This window comes from Macaca nemestrina, chromosome 19 (genome assembly GCF_043159975.1).
Source record: "Macaca nemestrina isolate mMacNem1 chromosome 19, mMacNem.hap1, whole genome shotgun sequence".
Taxonomy (NCBI): Eukaryota; Metazoa; Chordata; class Mammalia; order Primates; family Cercopithecidae; genus Macaca; species Macaca nemestrina.
This window is the reverse complement of record NC_092143.1, coordinates 73,736,485-73,749,984: the sequence shown is the minus strand read 5'-3', so window position 1 is coordinate 73,749,984 and position 13,500 is coordinate 73,736,485. Positions and strand designations below refer to the sequence as shown.

The following is a 13,500-nucleotide window of genomic DNA, read 5'->3' as shown; positions in this document are numbered from 1 at the left end:
AACAGTCTACCTCTACTCGCTAAAGCCACACCAGAAATACAGGTTGAATATCCCTTATCTGAAATGCTTGGGACCAGAGCATTTTGGATTTCAGTTTTTTTCATTTTTTGGAATATTTACGTCATACTTACTGGTTGAGCATCCCAAATCTGAAAATCCGACATCTGACATCTGAAGTGCTCCACTGACCTTTGAGTGTCATGCTAGTGCTCAAGAAGTTTCAGATTTTTGAGCATTTTTGGATTTCAGATTTTTGGATTTGAGACCCAACTTGTATATGATTTGAAACAGGATGAAGAGACTCCCAAAAGACATTTGAGATATTCTTACCCAAAGAGTGGTAAGCCAGTTCGAAAGTCTGCTACATTGACTGTTTCTCAGAGATACCAGTTTCATTTCAGCATCTTAGTCCTATATTATGTTCAGCACAATTAAGCCACAGTGTAAGAAGTAAGACTATATGGAAATGAGGGGTTTTTAAAAAACCATTTTACTAGCATTTAATATATCAAATTAGTATCCTTTTTAAAATAATCACCTTGGTGGGAAGAATTTGTTCCAACTTGGTGCTCTCTCAAAATATTTTTAAAATTTTTGTGTTGTTGTTGCCTAAAGAGTTCACAGCATATTCTTTTAAGTATTGCCAATATTGGCATAATTTGATGTTAGGTTTAATTTTTGGAAAGACTAAACTCCATTTAAAGTCAGACAAAGATAATAAAGTAAGTAGTCATATTGAGGAATGTCATACTTGATTTCTAAAAGTCAGGGCTGTGAAGTGTTAATTTTTCTGAGGTGGTAGATGAATAAGAGTCTGAATTTGCATGTTACAGAAGCATTCTTCTATTTTCCCGGCTACCCTGGATAAATGGATAGCCTCCAAAAATGAAATTAGTTGCTCAAATTGTCCCAATTTGACTGTTAGTATAGGTCCTTCAAGTTGAGTGCCTTTGAAATGCTCCCATCAGTTTTTGAACCCTTACTTCCCGGTACCTGAAGATGTTCCAGAAGAAGCTACTTTCCCTGCCTCAGCTCTGGCATTAGTTATTTTACCTCAGTTCCTTTCATTGAAGAATAGTATTTACAAACAAAGATCTGGTTATTAGGTGTGCTCATTACTTCTGAGGTATCATTGCTTCTAGGCAGCCCGAGCATGGGTGGATGTGTGTGCAGACACACACACACACACACACACACAGACAGAGACACACACACACACAGACACACACACACACACACACACACACACACACACACACACACACACACCCCTGCATCTGTATATAAAAATCATGAGTGCACACGGGTTCCTCCAATTCCCATCTACCATCACAGGCTTCTTCCCCCTCCTTATTTATAACTTTTCTCTTTCAACGGGAAACATGGCTCTGATTATCATCAGTATATCTGCTTAGTTAATCCTAACACAAAATAGTTTCAGAATTGCTAACTCAAATCTCTGTGAATGTACCAACTACTGCACAATATTTGTTTGGGATAACTTATATAAAATATGTCTTTAGACTTACAATACAAGTCAAAATGCTGTTTCCAAGGTGACTTAGGTCTTAGTCCCATTCTTCCTCACCTGCTTCAGTGTGGTTATGTTATTCATACATAGGAGTTTTTTGTTTATTTGTTTTGTTTTGTTTTTCTTTTTGAGACAGAGTTTCACTCTTGTTGCCCAGGCTGGAGTGCAATGGTGTGATCTCGGCTCACTGCAACCTCCACCTCCCGGGTTCAAGTGATTCTCCCGCCTCAGCCTCCCGAGTAGCTGGGATTACAGGCGCCCATCACGCCCGGCTGATTTTGTATTTTTAGTAGCGACAGGGTTTCACCGTGTTGGTCAGGTTGGTCTCGAACTCTTGACCTCAGGTGACCTGCCCATCTCGGCCTCCCAAAGTAGTGAGATTACAAGCATGAGCCACTGCGCCCGGCCCGTACATAGGAGTTTTATAACAAGCGATTTGACAAAATATGTTGATAAGATTTGGATGTCCCCTCCAAATCTCATGTTGGAATGTGAACTCCAGTGTTGGAGGTGAGCCTGGTGGGAATGTGAACTCCAGTGTTGGAGGTGAGCCTGGTGGGAATGTGAACTCCAGTGTTGGAGATGAGCCTGGTGGGAATGTGAACTCCAGTGTTGGAGGTGAGCCTGGTGGGAGGTGTTTGGATCGTGGGGGCAGATCCCTCATGGATGGCTTAGCACCATCCTCTTGGGGATGGATGAGTTTTTGCTGAGTTGACAAGATCCAATTGTTTAAAAGTGTGTGGCACCCCCAGTCTCTTGCACCTGCTCTCACTATGTGACTGTGTCTGCGCCCACTTCGCCTTTCACTATGAGTAAAAGTTTTCTGAGTCCTCCCCAGAAACGAAGCAGATGCCAACGCCATGCTTGTACAGCCTGCAGAACCATGAGCCAGTTAAACCTCTTTTCTTTATAAATTGCCCCCAGCCTTGGGTATTTTCTTTATAGCAACACAAAAATGGCCTAACGCATATGTCTACCTGAATTTTTTTTTTAAACATGGTATTACTTATCCCATCATTTCACCTGGTTCCTGGGAAAATGGAACCACCATCATCAGTGACCAGTCACAGCACCGATTGTCACCTGTTACTTACTTAGTGATCTGTGGGCTGAAGAGCTGTCAGTGAGGTTGTACTTGATGCAGTTGCTCACAGCTCACATACTGAGGTTCCTGAAACTTACGTGTATCTGAACCGTGTGAGGTGAGGCCTGCCTGTGCCATAATTTGGAAAGTGTGCAAATGTTTGACAATAATATTTCCATTTTAAATTTGAAAAATAATTTAAAAATTTTTTATATGTTGTAAAAATAAGATGGTGAAACATTTTCTTTCAATTCCTAGTTATCCATCTCTCCCTCTACCAGCTCCATTTGGCTTCTTAGGGGTTGGGTAGGGGCAAGTAGCAGTGTTTCTCAGAGGCTGTAGTTCTGGGAACCTCAAAACTACGCTAAGTTTGGCTTGAGAACTCAGAGTTCCGGTTTAGTTTAACTTGAAGGAAAGACTCCTTGAACATTAAGTCATATTTTGTTTCTCCCATAGATTGATATAGAAATCAATGGCAATGCAGTGGATCTTCACATGAAGTTGGGTGACAATGGAGAAGCTTTCTTTGTTGAGGAGACTGAAGAAGAATATGTGAGTTCGCGTGGGTCACACCCTCCTTACACAGTGTGCTCAGGCCCCTGGCATGTGGCCCAAACTGACTGTTCAGCAGTTTTTTATGGTTGATTGTACACAGGACTGTTGTTGGCTAGACAAGCTTTAGTTTCATGTTGAAGAACTAAGCTGTCAAAAACGAGCTGAAGGGATGAGGAATTTTTCTCCATACAAAGTTCCAGGGTGCAGGGAGCATGCTGAATGCATGTACTTGCACTTTTTGTAAGGGAAGGCACATCACTTTCTAACTTGAGTGAGCTTTCTTCGTGTTGCTTCTGGTTTGCATCTTACTTGAATACATTCATTTCTGCCTGAGTAAGGCATTTCTCTTCTGGCTATATGTTTATCCACACGTGTCCTTTCCACTGGGAATCATGTTTACCATTTTAGTTGGGATATTACATCCCTCACCTTTAGTAGTCAGGTGAATTCATTTATTATGATCTCAAGAGAGTTAAATTAATTGGCCTATATCCTTTTGTAAGTGATTACATGTTTGACTTCTTCTAGCAAATGAGCATGATTTGTTACGATCCCCGCTCCCCAGCACACACATTCTGTATCTACTGATTTGAATGCTGATTAACTGTTCTTGATGGATTCAGTGTGGATCTATTTATTTATTTGTAGATTTTACATTCTCACTAGAAACTCGGATCACATAATGTGAATCTTCTTAAAAATTCTTTCAAAGGCATCAGTACATCATTCTTCGTAAAGAATAAAATCTCAAATAGCAAAACTGATGAGCATCAACTTATTAAGGATACACGACTACTTTTTTGGCTTTGAAGATGAACTTACAGTTTGATATAATAAATTTACAAAGAAAATTATTACCAAAAAATACTATAGTAAAATGAGATTGTTTATCATTTTTTGATTGAGAAACCAACTACTTAGTTACCAGTGTGTAAAGCAGCGTTGAAACACTATGATTTATGAAGGGGAAGCTTGATCAGACTGGTGCTTTTTCTAGTTTCTTAACTACTTGTCTTTATAATACCTTGTTTGCATTTACTTGGCCTAAGCAACATTTTTCCTTATCAGAGACCAGAGGCAAAGAGCAGAATGAAACATAATGAAAGACATCTGTCACAAAAATAAAACACTTTTTGTATGTTTCTTAAAATTATGGATAATTCATAGCACTGAACTTCTAGATCAGCAGGCACAGTAAGCGAGAGGACTGGGTTATTGATAGTTACCTCGTTTTCTTGGCTTATTCTGACAGTTCCACTAAAAACTATGCTTAGCAAGGACAACTTGGAGAATGTCAACTTTTCAGCCTTTTTCTCCCTATTCCACGTGTGACTACATTGACCAGAGTTTCTCTTGTGTTGTGTGCTTCTCTTTAAAACAAAAAATTGTTAATTTATCCAACAAATGTTGGAATTACTAAGCTATGCCACATGCTATGAATACAACACGCTGCTGTTCCTCTGGGGGTTCGTCATTTAGAGTAGGAAAATGACCAAAAACCCAGTTGCCATTTATTTTCTTTTTTTTCTCTCAAAATTTTTCTCATTTAATTATATGTCATCAACATTCCTTTCAAGTCTAGTTCTAAACCTAACTGTGCTTTTAATAACTGCACAGTATTCCATAGTATGTACATACCACAGTTTGTTTAACTGTTTTCTTACTGGTAGGCGTTCAGGTTACCTTCATCCCACAAACATTGCTATAATAGAACTAAGAAATACCACCAGAAACCAAAACAGCTTTCAGTAAGTAAAATAAAGATCATTGAATTAAAAAATCCTCAAAGTCGGAGACCACAACCTCTCATCTGGGTTTCTTTTGGGCATTCAGAATATCTTATTACAGTTTCTCTGTAAGTGTGTGTTGCTGGTGAACACACATTTCTCCTAGGTAAATCAACTTTAGCTTCAGGGTAATATGTTTATCAAAGCTGAGTTCAAAAGCTTAATAAAAAACAATTACAGAAACCCATACATTTTCAGAGCTATTGTTTAAAAGCTTGAGTATTTTAAATTATATGAGGTTAATTTTTTGCTGTTTTTGAGATGGAGTCTTGCTCTGTTGCCCAGGCTGGAGTGCAGTGGCATGATCTCTGCTCACTGCAACCTCCCCCTCCCAGGTCTAAGCAATTCTTCTGCCTCAGCCTCCTGAGGAGCTGGGATTACAGGCATGCGACACCATGCCCAGCTAATTTTGTATTTTCAGTAGAGACAGGGTTTCACCATGTTAGCCAGGTTGGTCTCAAAAACTCCTGACCTCAGGTGATCCGCCCGCCTTGGCCTCCCAAAGTGCTGGGATTGCAGGCGTGAGCCACCATGCCCGGCCTGAGGTTAATTTTTATCTCTATTATGTGCCTTCCATTTCCTCTGATGATACAAAGGAATGAAACAAATGGCTAAGACATGAATTTACTGAACACCAGACTTGATCATTTATTTAGTATTAGGAGTTTGAGTGCTTCTAAATATTGGGCCTTATTTTCTTCTTTTGAATTCCTACAGGAAGGAATATTTCTTTTTTTTAAAACATAAATGCTTTATGGTTTAAAAATTTAGTAACGTCATTTGTTATAGGATATTGTCTCTAATTGCCTTTCTCCACTTAATTTGGCAAAACGTAAGCATTAGCCACTCTGTATCACTGCATCCTCACATCACTCACCTGTCCTGCTGCCCTTTGTCTGATGCAGTGTCCTTAATCTCTGCCTTCTACTTTGTCCTGTTCTGAATGTTCTGTGTGAGTTCTTGAGAGAGTCCTTTGTAACACCTCGTGAGATTGTTGTTGCTGCTTTGATCTTTGCTTTGTGAATAATTTAGTGGGCTTAGCTTTCATTATGGCTTTGGGGTGTTCCATGCTGACTTGGTGTGTCAGTTCCTTCAGACAGACTCAGTTACCTGTTCCCAGGTGGGCTAGCACTTAGCTGCCTCACAAGGGAAAGACCTCCTCAGAGTACAGTAGACAATTCCTTAGTTCAGTGGGACTTTCTTGCCTTTAGGGAATATGTATTTTCTTTTTTACCACCGTGAAAATTTATGTATTCAATATATTACTGCTTTAATTCACTGTCGAGTTTGTCATGGATAACTTTTCTTTCTCCATTCTCCTTAAGGAAAAGCTTCCTGCTTACCTTGCCACCTCACCAATTCCTACTGAAGATCAGTTCTTTAAAGATATTGACACCCCTTTGGTGAAATCGGGTGGAGATGAAACACCATCTCAGAGTTCAGACATCTCACACGTCTTGGAAACAGAGACAATTTTTACTCCAAGTTCTGTGAAAAAGAAAAAACGAAGGAGAAAGAAATGCAAACAGGACAGTAAGAAGGAAGAGCAGGCCACCTCTCCTGCCGCAGAAGACACATGTGATGTAGGCGTGAGCTCCGATGATGACAAGGGGGCCCAGGCAGCACGGTAGGGCTCTCAGCCTGGGAAGGGTCTTATGCTGGTACCTAGAGTTCATGCAAAGCCAGGAGCTGCCAGTTTTTTATGGATATACAGTGTGAGGTTTGGGCTTGTTTTCTCCCTTTACAGTTTATTGTGGAATCCAGCAGCAAAGGCAGTTTCTTTGTTCCTTTCAACTATTCTACAAATACGCTACTGAAATGTCATTTGTAGCAGACTGGTTGTGTGTTTCTTTCCATAAAAAAGTTTCCAGGAGCCAAATAAGTTCTAAGTCAAAAGATCTGAATTAGTGATTTGCCCCTGGGTGAGCAGATACAGTTGGACACAATGTCATCTCTGGAATTTCCCTACCCAGTGGCCTTAGGCTTGGTGTCTTTTTCCTGAGGAGTTGAGTTTTGTTTTATTGGAATTGAAAAGGAAGGAGTTTTGGTTTTTTTTATGTGAGCAATCTTGATCGCTGCTTGTTTACCTGCTCTGTAGAAGAGCTGATTATATGCCGTTTTTCATGTCAGCACTGCTTGGAGTTGAAAGGTAACAGTTGGGAGTAGAACACATTTTCTCATTCAAGATTCCGTTTTCTTTCACCTGTTCCACTCAGTGGCCACCTTGGCACTAGGACCATGGTGGGGATTCTCTTTATTGGTGACTACTGGACAAGAAGCTGCTGCCCACAAGTGGCCCTGCATTTCCAGACTCTTTATTTGTGGAGGGAGCTGCTGGTCCGCTTGTGTGTTTTCACCCCATCTGCTGAAAAGAGGTCACACCCTACTTCCTGGAAAACAGTGCTGTTCAAGTGTTTTTCATCCTAGAATAGAGGGAAATAATTTCTTTCTCTAGTTCTGGAAACCAAATATATATCAAGGATAAACTCTATCACGATCTAGTATGTGTTTTATTTGCCAGTCTTTTGTTTTAAATGGGTCAAATCAGGAAAAAAAATATGCTTTGTTTTGTTTTGTTTTTTTAATTGAGACAGATTCTCCCTCTGTTGCCCAGGCTGGAGTGCAGTGGTGCTATCATAGCTCACTGTAACCTTGAACTCCCGAACTCAAGCAGTCCTCCCACTTCAGCCTCCCAAGTAGCTAGGACTGTAGGTGCTTACCCCTATACTGGGCTAGTTTTAAAAAATTTTCTGTAGAGATGGGGTCTTGCCGTGTTGCCCAGGCTGGTCTCAAATTCCTGGCCTCAAGCAACCCTCCCGGCTCAGCCTCCCAAAGTGCTGATATTACAGGCATGAACCACTGAGCCCAGCAAAAAATGTTAATTAATATAGTATTAGTATATTATAATTATACTGCATTAATGAATAACATAGTATAATCCCTTTTTTATAAAACTTCATTTTCTAAAATTTTGAAACCTAGATTTTAAATCTTAAACATCTACATTTGATAGTAATTTTTTACAATTCGATATTATAAGTAACAGCCATTTTTAATTCATGAAACTGTTTTCTACTCCTCTTGTTTTATTGCTCACTAGCTGTCATGTCTGTGGTGTTCTCTCTTACTCCCCCTGCACTGAATATATAGAACACTTTGATTTCAGTTCTGATAGAATGCAGAATTCCTCCAATAGAACTAAACAACAAAAGATGGAAAGCAATAGTGGAAAAGTATGTTAAGCTCTACAAACCGGAGTACACTATATTTACAAAATTTTAAAATCCTGAATGAATCAATAAATTTCGGTAATTTTTTTGTCAGTGTCAAAATACTAGCCGAGAAGAGTTTCTTCATAAATGTTCTGAACTCTACTTTTATATATCATCGATTCCCAAAGAAATTTAAGCTGAGGCCGGGCGCAGTGGCTCAAGCCTGTAATCCCAGCACTTTGGGAGGCCGAGACGGGCGGATCACGAGGTCAGGAGTTCGAGACCATCCTGGCTAACACGGTGAAACCCCGTCTCTACTAAAAAATACAAAAAACTAGCCGGGCGAGGTGGCGGGCGCCTGTAGTCCCGGCTACTCGGGAGGCTGAGGCCGGAGAATGGCATAAAAACCCGGGAGGCAGAGCTTGCAGTGAGCTGAGATCCGGCCACTGCACTTCAGACTGGGCGACACAGCGAGACTCCGTCTCAAAAAAAAAAAAAAAAAAAAAAAAGAAATTTAAGCTGATAAAAAGTACCAGAATTTCTTAAAAAGAGACTCTTCCTGTCCTTTTCCTTCCTTCTTTCAGTCTTTTAAAGGCTATTTGTCCTTCTCTTCTGTAGGAGAATAAAGTATGAGAATTTTTACTTTTCTACTGCTTGACTTCAGGAATATTAAAAACATTATAAAAAGGCGGGGCACAAATGCAAAAATTAGCTGGGTGTGGTGGCAGGCTAATTACTCGGGAGGCTGAGGCAGGAGAATCACTTGAACCTGGGAGGCAGAGGTTACAGTGACCCGAGATCACACCACTGCCCTCCAGCCTGGGTGACAGAGAAAGACTCCATCTTTAAAAAAAATAATATATATGTGTGTGTGTGTGTGTGTATATATATATAAATTCCTTTAAAAGTTTTGTCTTATGTATAGTAAAATGTATAGATTGGGCAAGAAACATGTATTCTTTTGAGAAAAACTTGAAATGCTTACACATCTTAAATTTTATTAGGATCAGCCTTGTAATGCTCCCAGAAGTGCTTCGTTCCTGAAAATATTTTTACCAACTAAAATTCTTCTAAGATCTACCAAAAAGAGCACTGAAGTAATGCTTTTGCCTTAAAATTTTGTTGACATGTGTCCTTTGTTAGACATAATAGAGCATAGTTGAGAATTCCTGAACAACCTATAGCTTGGGAATTAAAAAAATATTTCTAAAGCATATGCCAAGTTCCCTACTAAATTGTACAAGAATCATTATTCTAAAGGAATTTGTAAATGAATATTGTAAGCCAATGCATTGCAGAAATATTAGTACATACCTTGTTTTTCCAGATGGTGTGAAAGGCTGTATCCACTGTGTACTGATTTGGTTGACAGGTGTGAATGGCTGCCAGCCTATCTCTTAAGCCAGCGCCTTGCTGGCTTGGTAAGCAGGCATGTCACAACACGTGTAAGCTAGGGGCTTGCAGTCATTTTCAGGAGGTTGGTGGTTTGCTTTTTCTTTAGGTTACCATGGAATAGTAGATGCTGCCACCTGGAGGAACTCTTCCCTGAATTTCCTTAAAATAGAATCTGCTTAAATAATACCGCCAACAGAAATTAGGACTTTAAAAAAAGAAAACAAAATGTAAACATCTGTGAAAATTCAGGTTGTATTCTGAAATGAGCACTGAGCTAAAAGGTAGACAGACTGGGCCCATTATAGATTGTAGAACAGTGGCCTCTTCATCACTCAGGGCCTTGGTTTCTTAATCTATAAAGTGAGAGGATGGAAGAGGCCTTCACAAGGCCCCTGTCAGCCCAGCACCTAGACTCTAACATTATTTGAGGGAAGCTATTTATGGTCATTAACAGCATATGAAACAACGTGTTCCGAATCTAAGAGAAAAAGAATAGGAAGTCAATTGTCTTTGCAGTTGTCAGGACTAGGAATTCTGTGGCATTGAGGAATTTTCAGCTTTCCTATAGCATATTCTCCTCAGCCCCTACCATTTAGAAAAGAAATTATTTTTCCAGAGAAGATACATGCACAAAGTAGGTTTCTCTTTTGTTTTGACAAATGGCATTTCGTTTAAACTCTTTACTTTTCAAGAATTTTGTTGATAATAGAATTAAGGTTAATTGAAGCTCCTTGAAGGAGGCAGATGGAAGAGGGAATCATTTTTAAAGCAGATTGCTGTAGCACAGCTGGAAGAAACTCATTTCTGGAAATTGGAGAGCTTTAAACTATACAGGGCTTTGTTTAAACTGTACCTGCTAAGTCTCCCTCCCCTCCTAAAGATGGGCGTTAGGCTTAAATATAACAGAAGCCTTGTTTGTCCTTCTAGAGGATGGACGGATGTGTGTGTGTGTGTGAGAGATTAAAAACATTGCACCTAGGCATGTGTAGCCTTTTGGAAGGAAGAGACTCTGCATATTGGATGGTGTTCTAGCATAATCTTGAGTGCAAATATATGAAACATGCCACTGATGGAAATATTTCAAATACCAAGCAATAGCAAAAATGGAGGCTCAATATCAGACCAGCAGAAAGGAGTCTCAACTTGTAATCCACTAAAGCAGACCTACTTAAAAAGTGATATCTGGGAGCTAAATCCAGGGAGTCTAAGACTTTTCACAGATCGTACCTACTGCTCTGATGATCTGCATACTTCATCTGCTGACCAATAACTGGCTTCTAGAGAACCCTCCATGTTCTTCTGGGGTGAGTGTAGATACTCAGAGTGACATGGATCTTACAGATGCTCCCTGCCTTTTCTCTCCTTCGTTTCTGACACAGAACACAGAGAGAAGTATTGCAGGGCTCCATTTGTTTTATGGGAAATGCTCTGTATCCAAGTGCCAACTGAGATCATTAGCCACGCTGAAATTCATTGACTAGTACTGTGCTAAGGTTGCCGCTAGATGTTGTTAACAGAGTTAGTGATCTTTGGTTATGGTCAACCCCATTTATCTATTACATACTACCAGTGAAATAGTTTAAAATTCATGTTGCACCTAAAATTGATCCCACATAAATAATTCAGGCTATTTTAGCATTCAATTGATTTTTTTTCTCACTTAAAAAAAACTGAGATATAATTTACACGCAGCAGTATTCACAGACTGCAAGTGTGCGGGTCAGTGCATTTTGGCAGTCATATACATCCATGTAATCTCTGTTAGCTTTTGAATTGGAAAAATGTTAGGCTTAGATAATGATGCGGAATTTGAAAGATGTGATGTTGTAGCACATCTGTGAGGGCTGGAGTGCCATGTTCACACTGGCTGTGAACCTCAGCCTCCGAGCCCCCAGCCCTGATGGAAAGTCACCGTTTACCTCTTTTGCTCAGTTCTGATGTACTAGCACTCCTGTGTTTTACAAAGAGAATCAGTCTTGTGCTGTTGTCTTCACGTTCTACTATGTGCGCTCCACTGTAGCCTCATGCTACGTGCTTAGTTTGTTACTCTGTCATGGTTTGCTTTGCAGGTCCCTGTTCTAAGGCATACCTGCCGTTTTGAAACTTCATAACAGGTTTCTAGAATTCCTATTTCAATAAAAGAATCTTAGGACTGAAAGGGATCTCAACATAAAACTTTTCTGTCACTGTAGTGGGCCTAGACTAATGGTGCTGTATTTTTGTCAGGATATGACCAAAAAAGGCCATCTCTTGTCTTCCTGGGGCTGTGTATTCAGGTGGTACCTGATTGCTGTTTCAATATTTTACTAAATCCTGTTTGCTTTGCTGAATTCTTCTTGGCTTACCTTTTATACTGCAGTGAAACATGATCCAGTAAGTAAAATATTTGTAATATAAAAATTTCGGTTAGAAATTTGTGTGACTTTAGCGTGGTTCTTTTCAGACCACTTTCACATATGGATAGTGATGGCTGAAGCTGATGTGTCCTTTCGGAGTGGGCAAATAAGGACCATTCACAAACCTGATTTTCCCTTTCTCAAGGGAAAATTTGCCTTTTGATATTCCTTTATTGAAAAATAGAGTACTTTTTCCTAGATGTCTTTCTCAGGCGTAAGTTTTCTCCCCTTGAATGAGTGGTATGCCGGAGTAAGGCCCTAGAGAAGAGAAGATCAGAGTTAGGAAAACCTTAAATTAAAAGATTAAGCTATATGGAAAAACTATTAACATGTCACAGTTAGTGGTAAATAAGAGTATGTTAAATTAAGATATAAAGGAAGAGCTTGTAATCCCAGCACTTTGGGAGGCCGAGACGGGCGGATCATGAGGTCGGGAGATCGAGACCATCCTGGCTAATGTAGTGAAACCCTGTCTCTACTAAAACATAGAAAAAATTAGCCGGGCGCGGTGGCAGGTGCCTGTAGTTCCAGCTACTGGGGAGGCTGAGGCAGGAGAATGGCGTGAACCCGGGAGGCGGAGCTTGCAGTGAGCCAAGATCGTGCCACTGCACTGCAGCCTGGGCGACAGAATGAGACTCCATCTCAAAAAAAAAAAAAACAACGATATAAAGGAAGAAAAGTAATGTTAAAAAAATAACCTGGTTTTCTATCCCTGTTTTTAGTCCAGCAAACTAAGTGTGGATATTCTCATTTACATTTATTGTCTGTCCTATTAAAACATTGAATTGTCTATAAGAAGCCTTTAAACTCGTATAATATGGCACTTTATGCTTTGCAAAGTTTTGTTTGTTTGTTTTTGAGATGGAGTCTCTCTGTTACCCAGACTGGAGTGCAGTGGCGTGATCTCTGCTCACTGCAACCTCCGCCTCCTGGGTTCAAGCAATTCTCTGCCTCAGCCTCCCAAGTAGCTGGGATTACAGGTGCCTGCTACCATACCTGGGTAATTTTTGTATTTTTAGTAGAGACAGGGTTTCACCATCTTGGCCAGGCTGGTCTTGAACCCCTGACCTCGTGGTCCACCTGCCTCGGCCTCCCGAAGTGCTGGGATGAGCCATTGTGCCCAGCCAGAGTTTTTCTTTGTGCGTTTCTTTTTACTTTTCAGAGATTTCAACATGCTACACCATGTAACTCTCACATTGACTCTAAAGTAGACAGGACAAATGATAAATTTCCAACTAAAGATGAAAACGGGGGCCCACAGTGCTTCTGAGGGATGTTTTCAAGGTTATATGGCAAGGTAGTTATAGTAACTCTGCAAATTTAAGAAACCAACAGGTAAATTGATTAAAACCTTATTAGCATTAGTGCAACCCCCTACCCAAGGTCCTTTTATGCATCTTAAAAGCATTTGTCATTTTTGTATCGTCTTCCTCACATCTTCACATCTTGTAGATTCCAAGTAAAGGAAACCTCAGATAATCCTTGGGCCAAACAAAGAAGAAAATTAGTCCTGAGGTTTTAAGAGTTTAGGGTATTTTTA

The 13,500-nt window shown here is 40.1% G+C and overlaps 1 protein-coding gene across 7 annotated transcripts in view; it reads left to right on the top strand.

The window, feature by feature from the left end:
- LOC105478818 (lipin 2) overlaps positions 1–13,500 on the top strand; it is a 92,798-nt gene that overhangs the window by 55,208 nt on the left and 24,090 nt on the right. For all 7 annotated transcript variants that reach the window (XM_011736446.3, XM_071085591.1, XM_071085593.1 and 4 more), the window contains 2 exons: positions 3,072–3,167; positions 6,283–6,584. In XM_011736446.3, the coding sequence (XP_011734748.2) occupies positions 3,072–3,167; positions 6,283–6,584 (398 nt within the window). The remainder of the gene's footprint in view (positions 1–3,071; positions 3,168–6,282; positions 6,585–13,500) is intronic.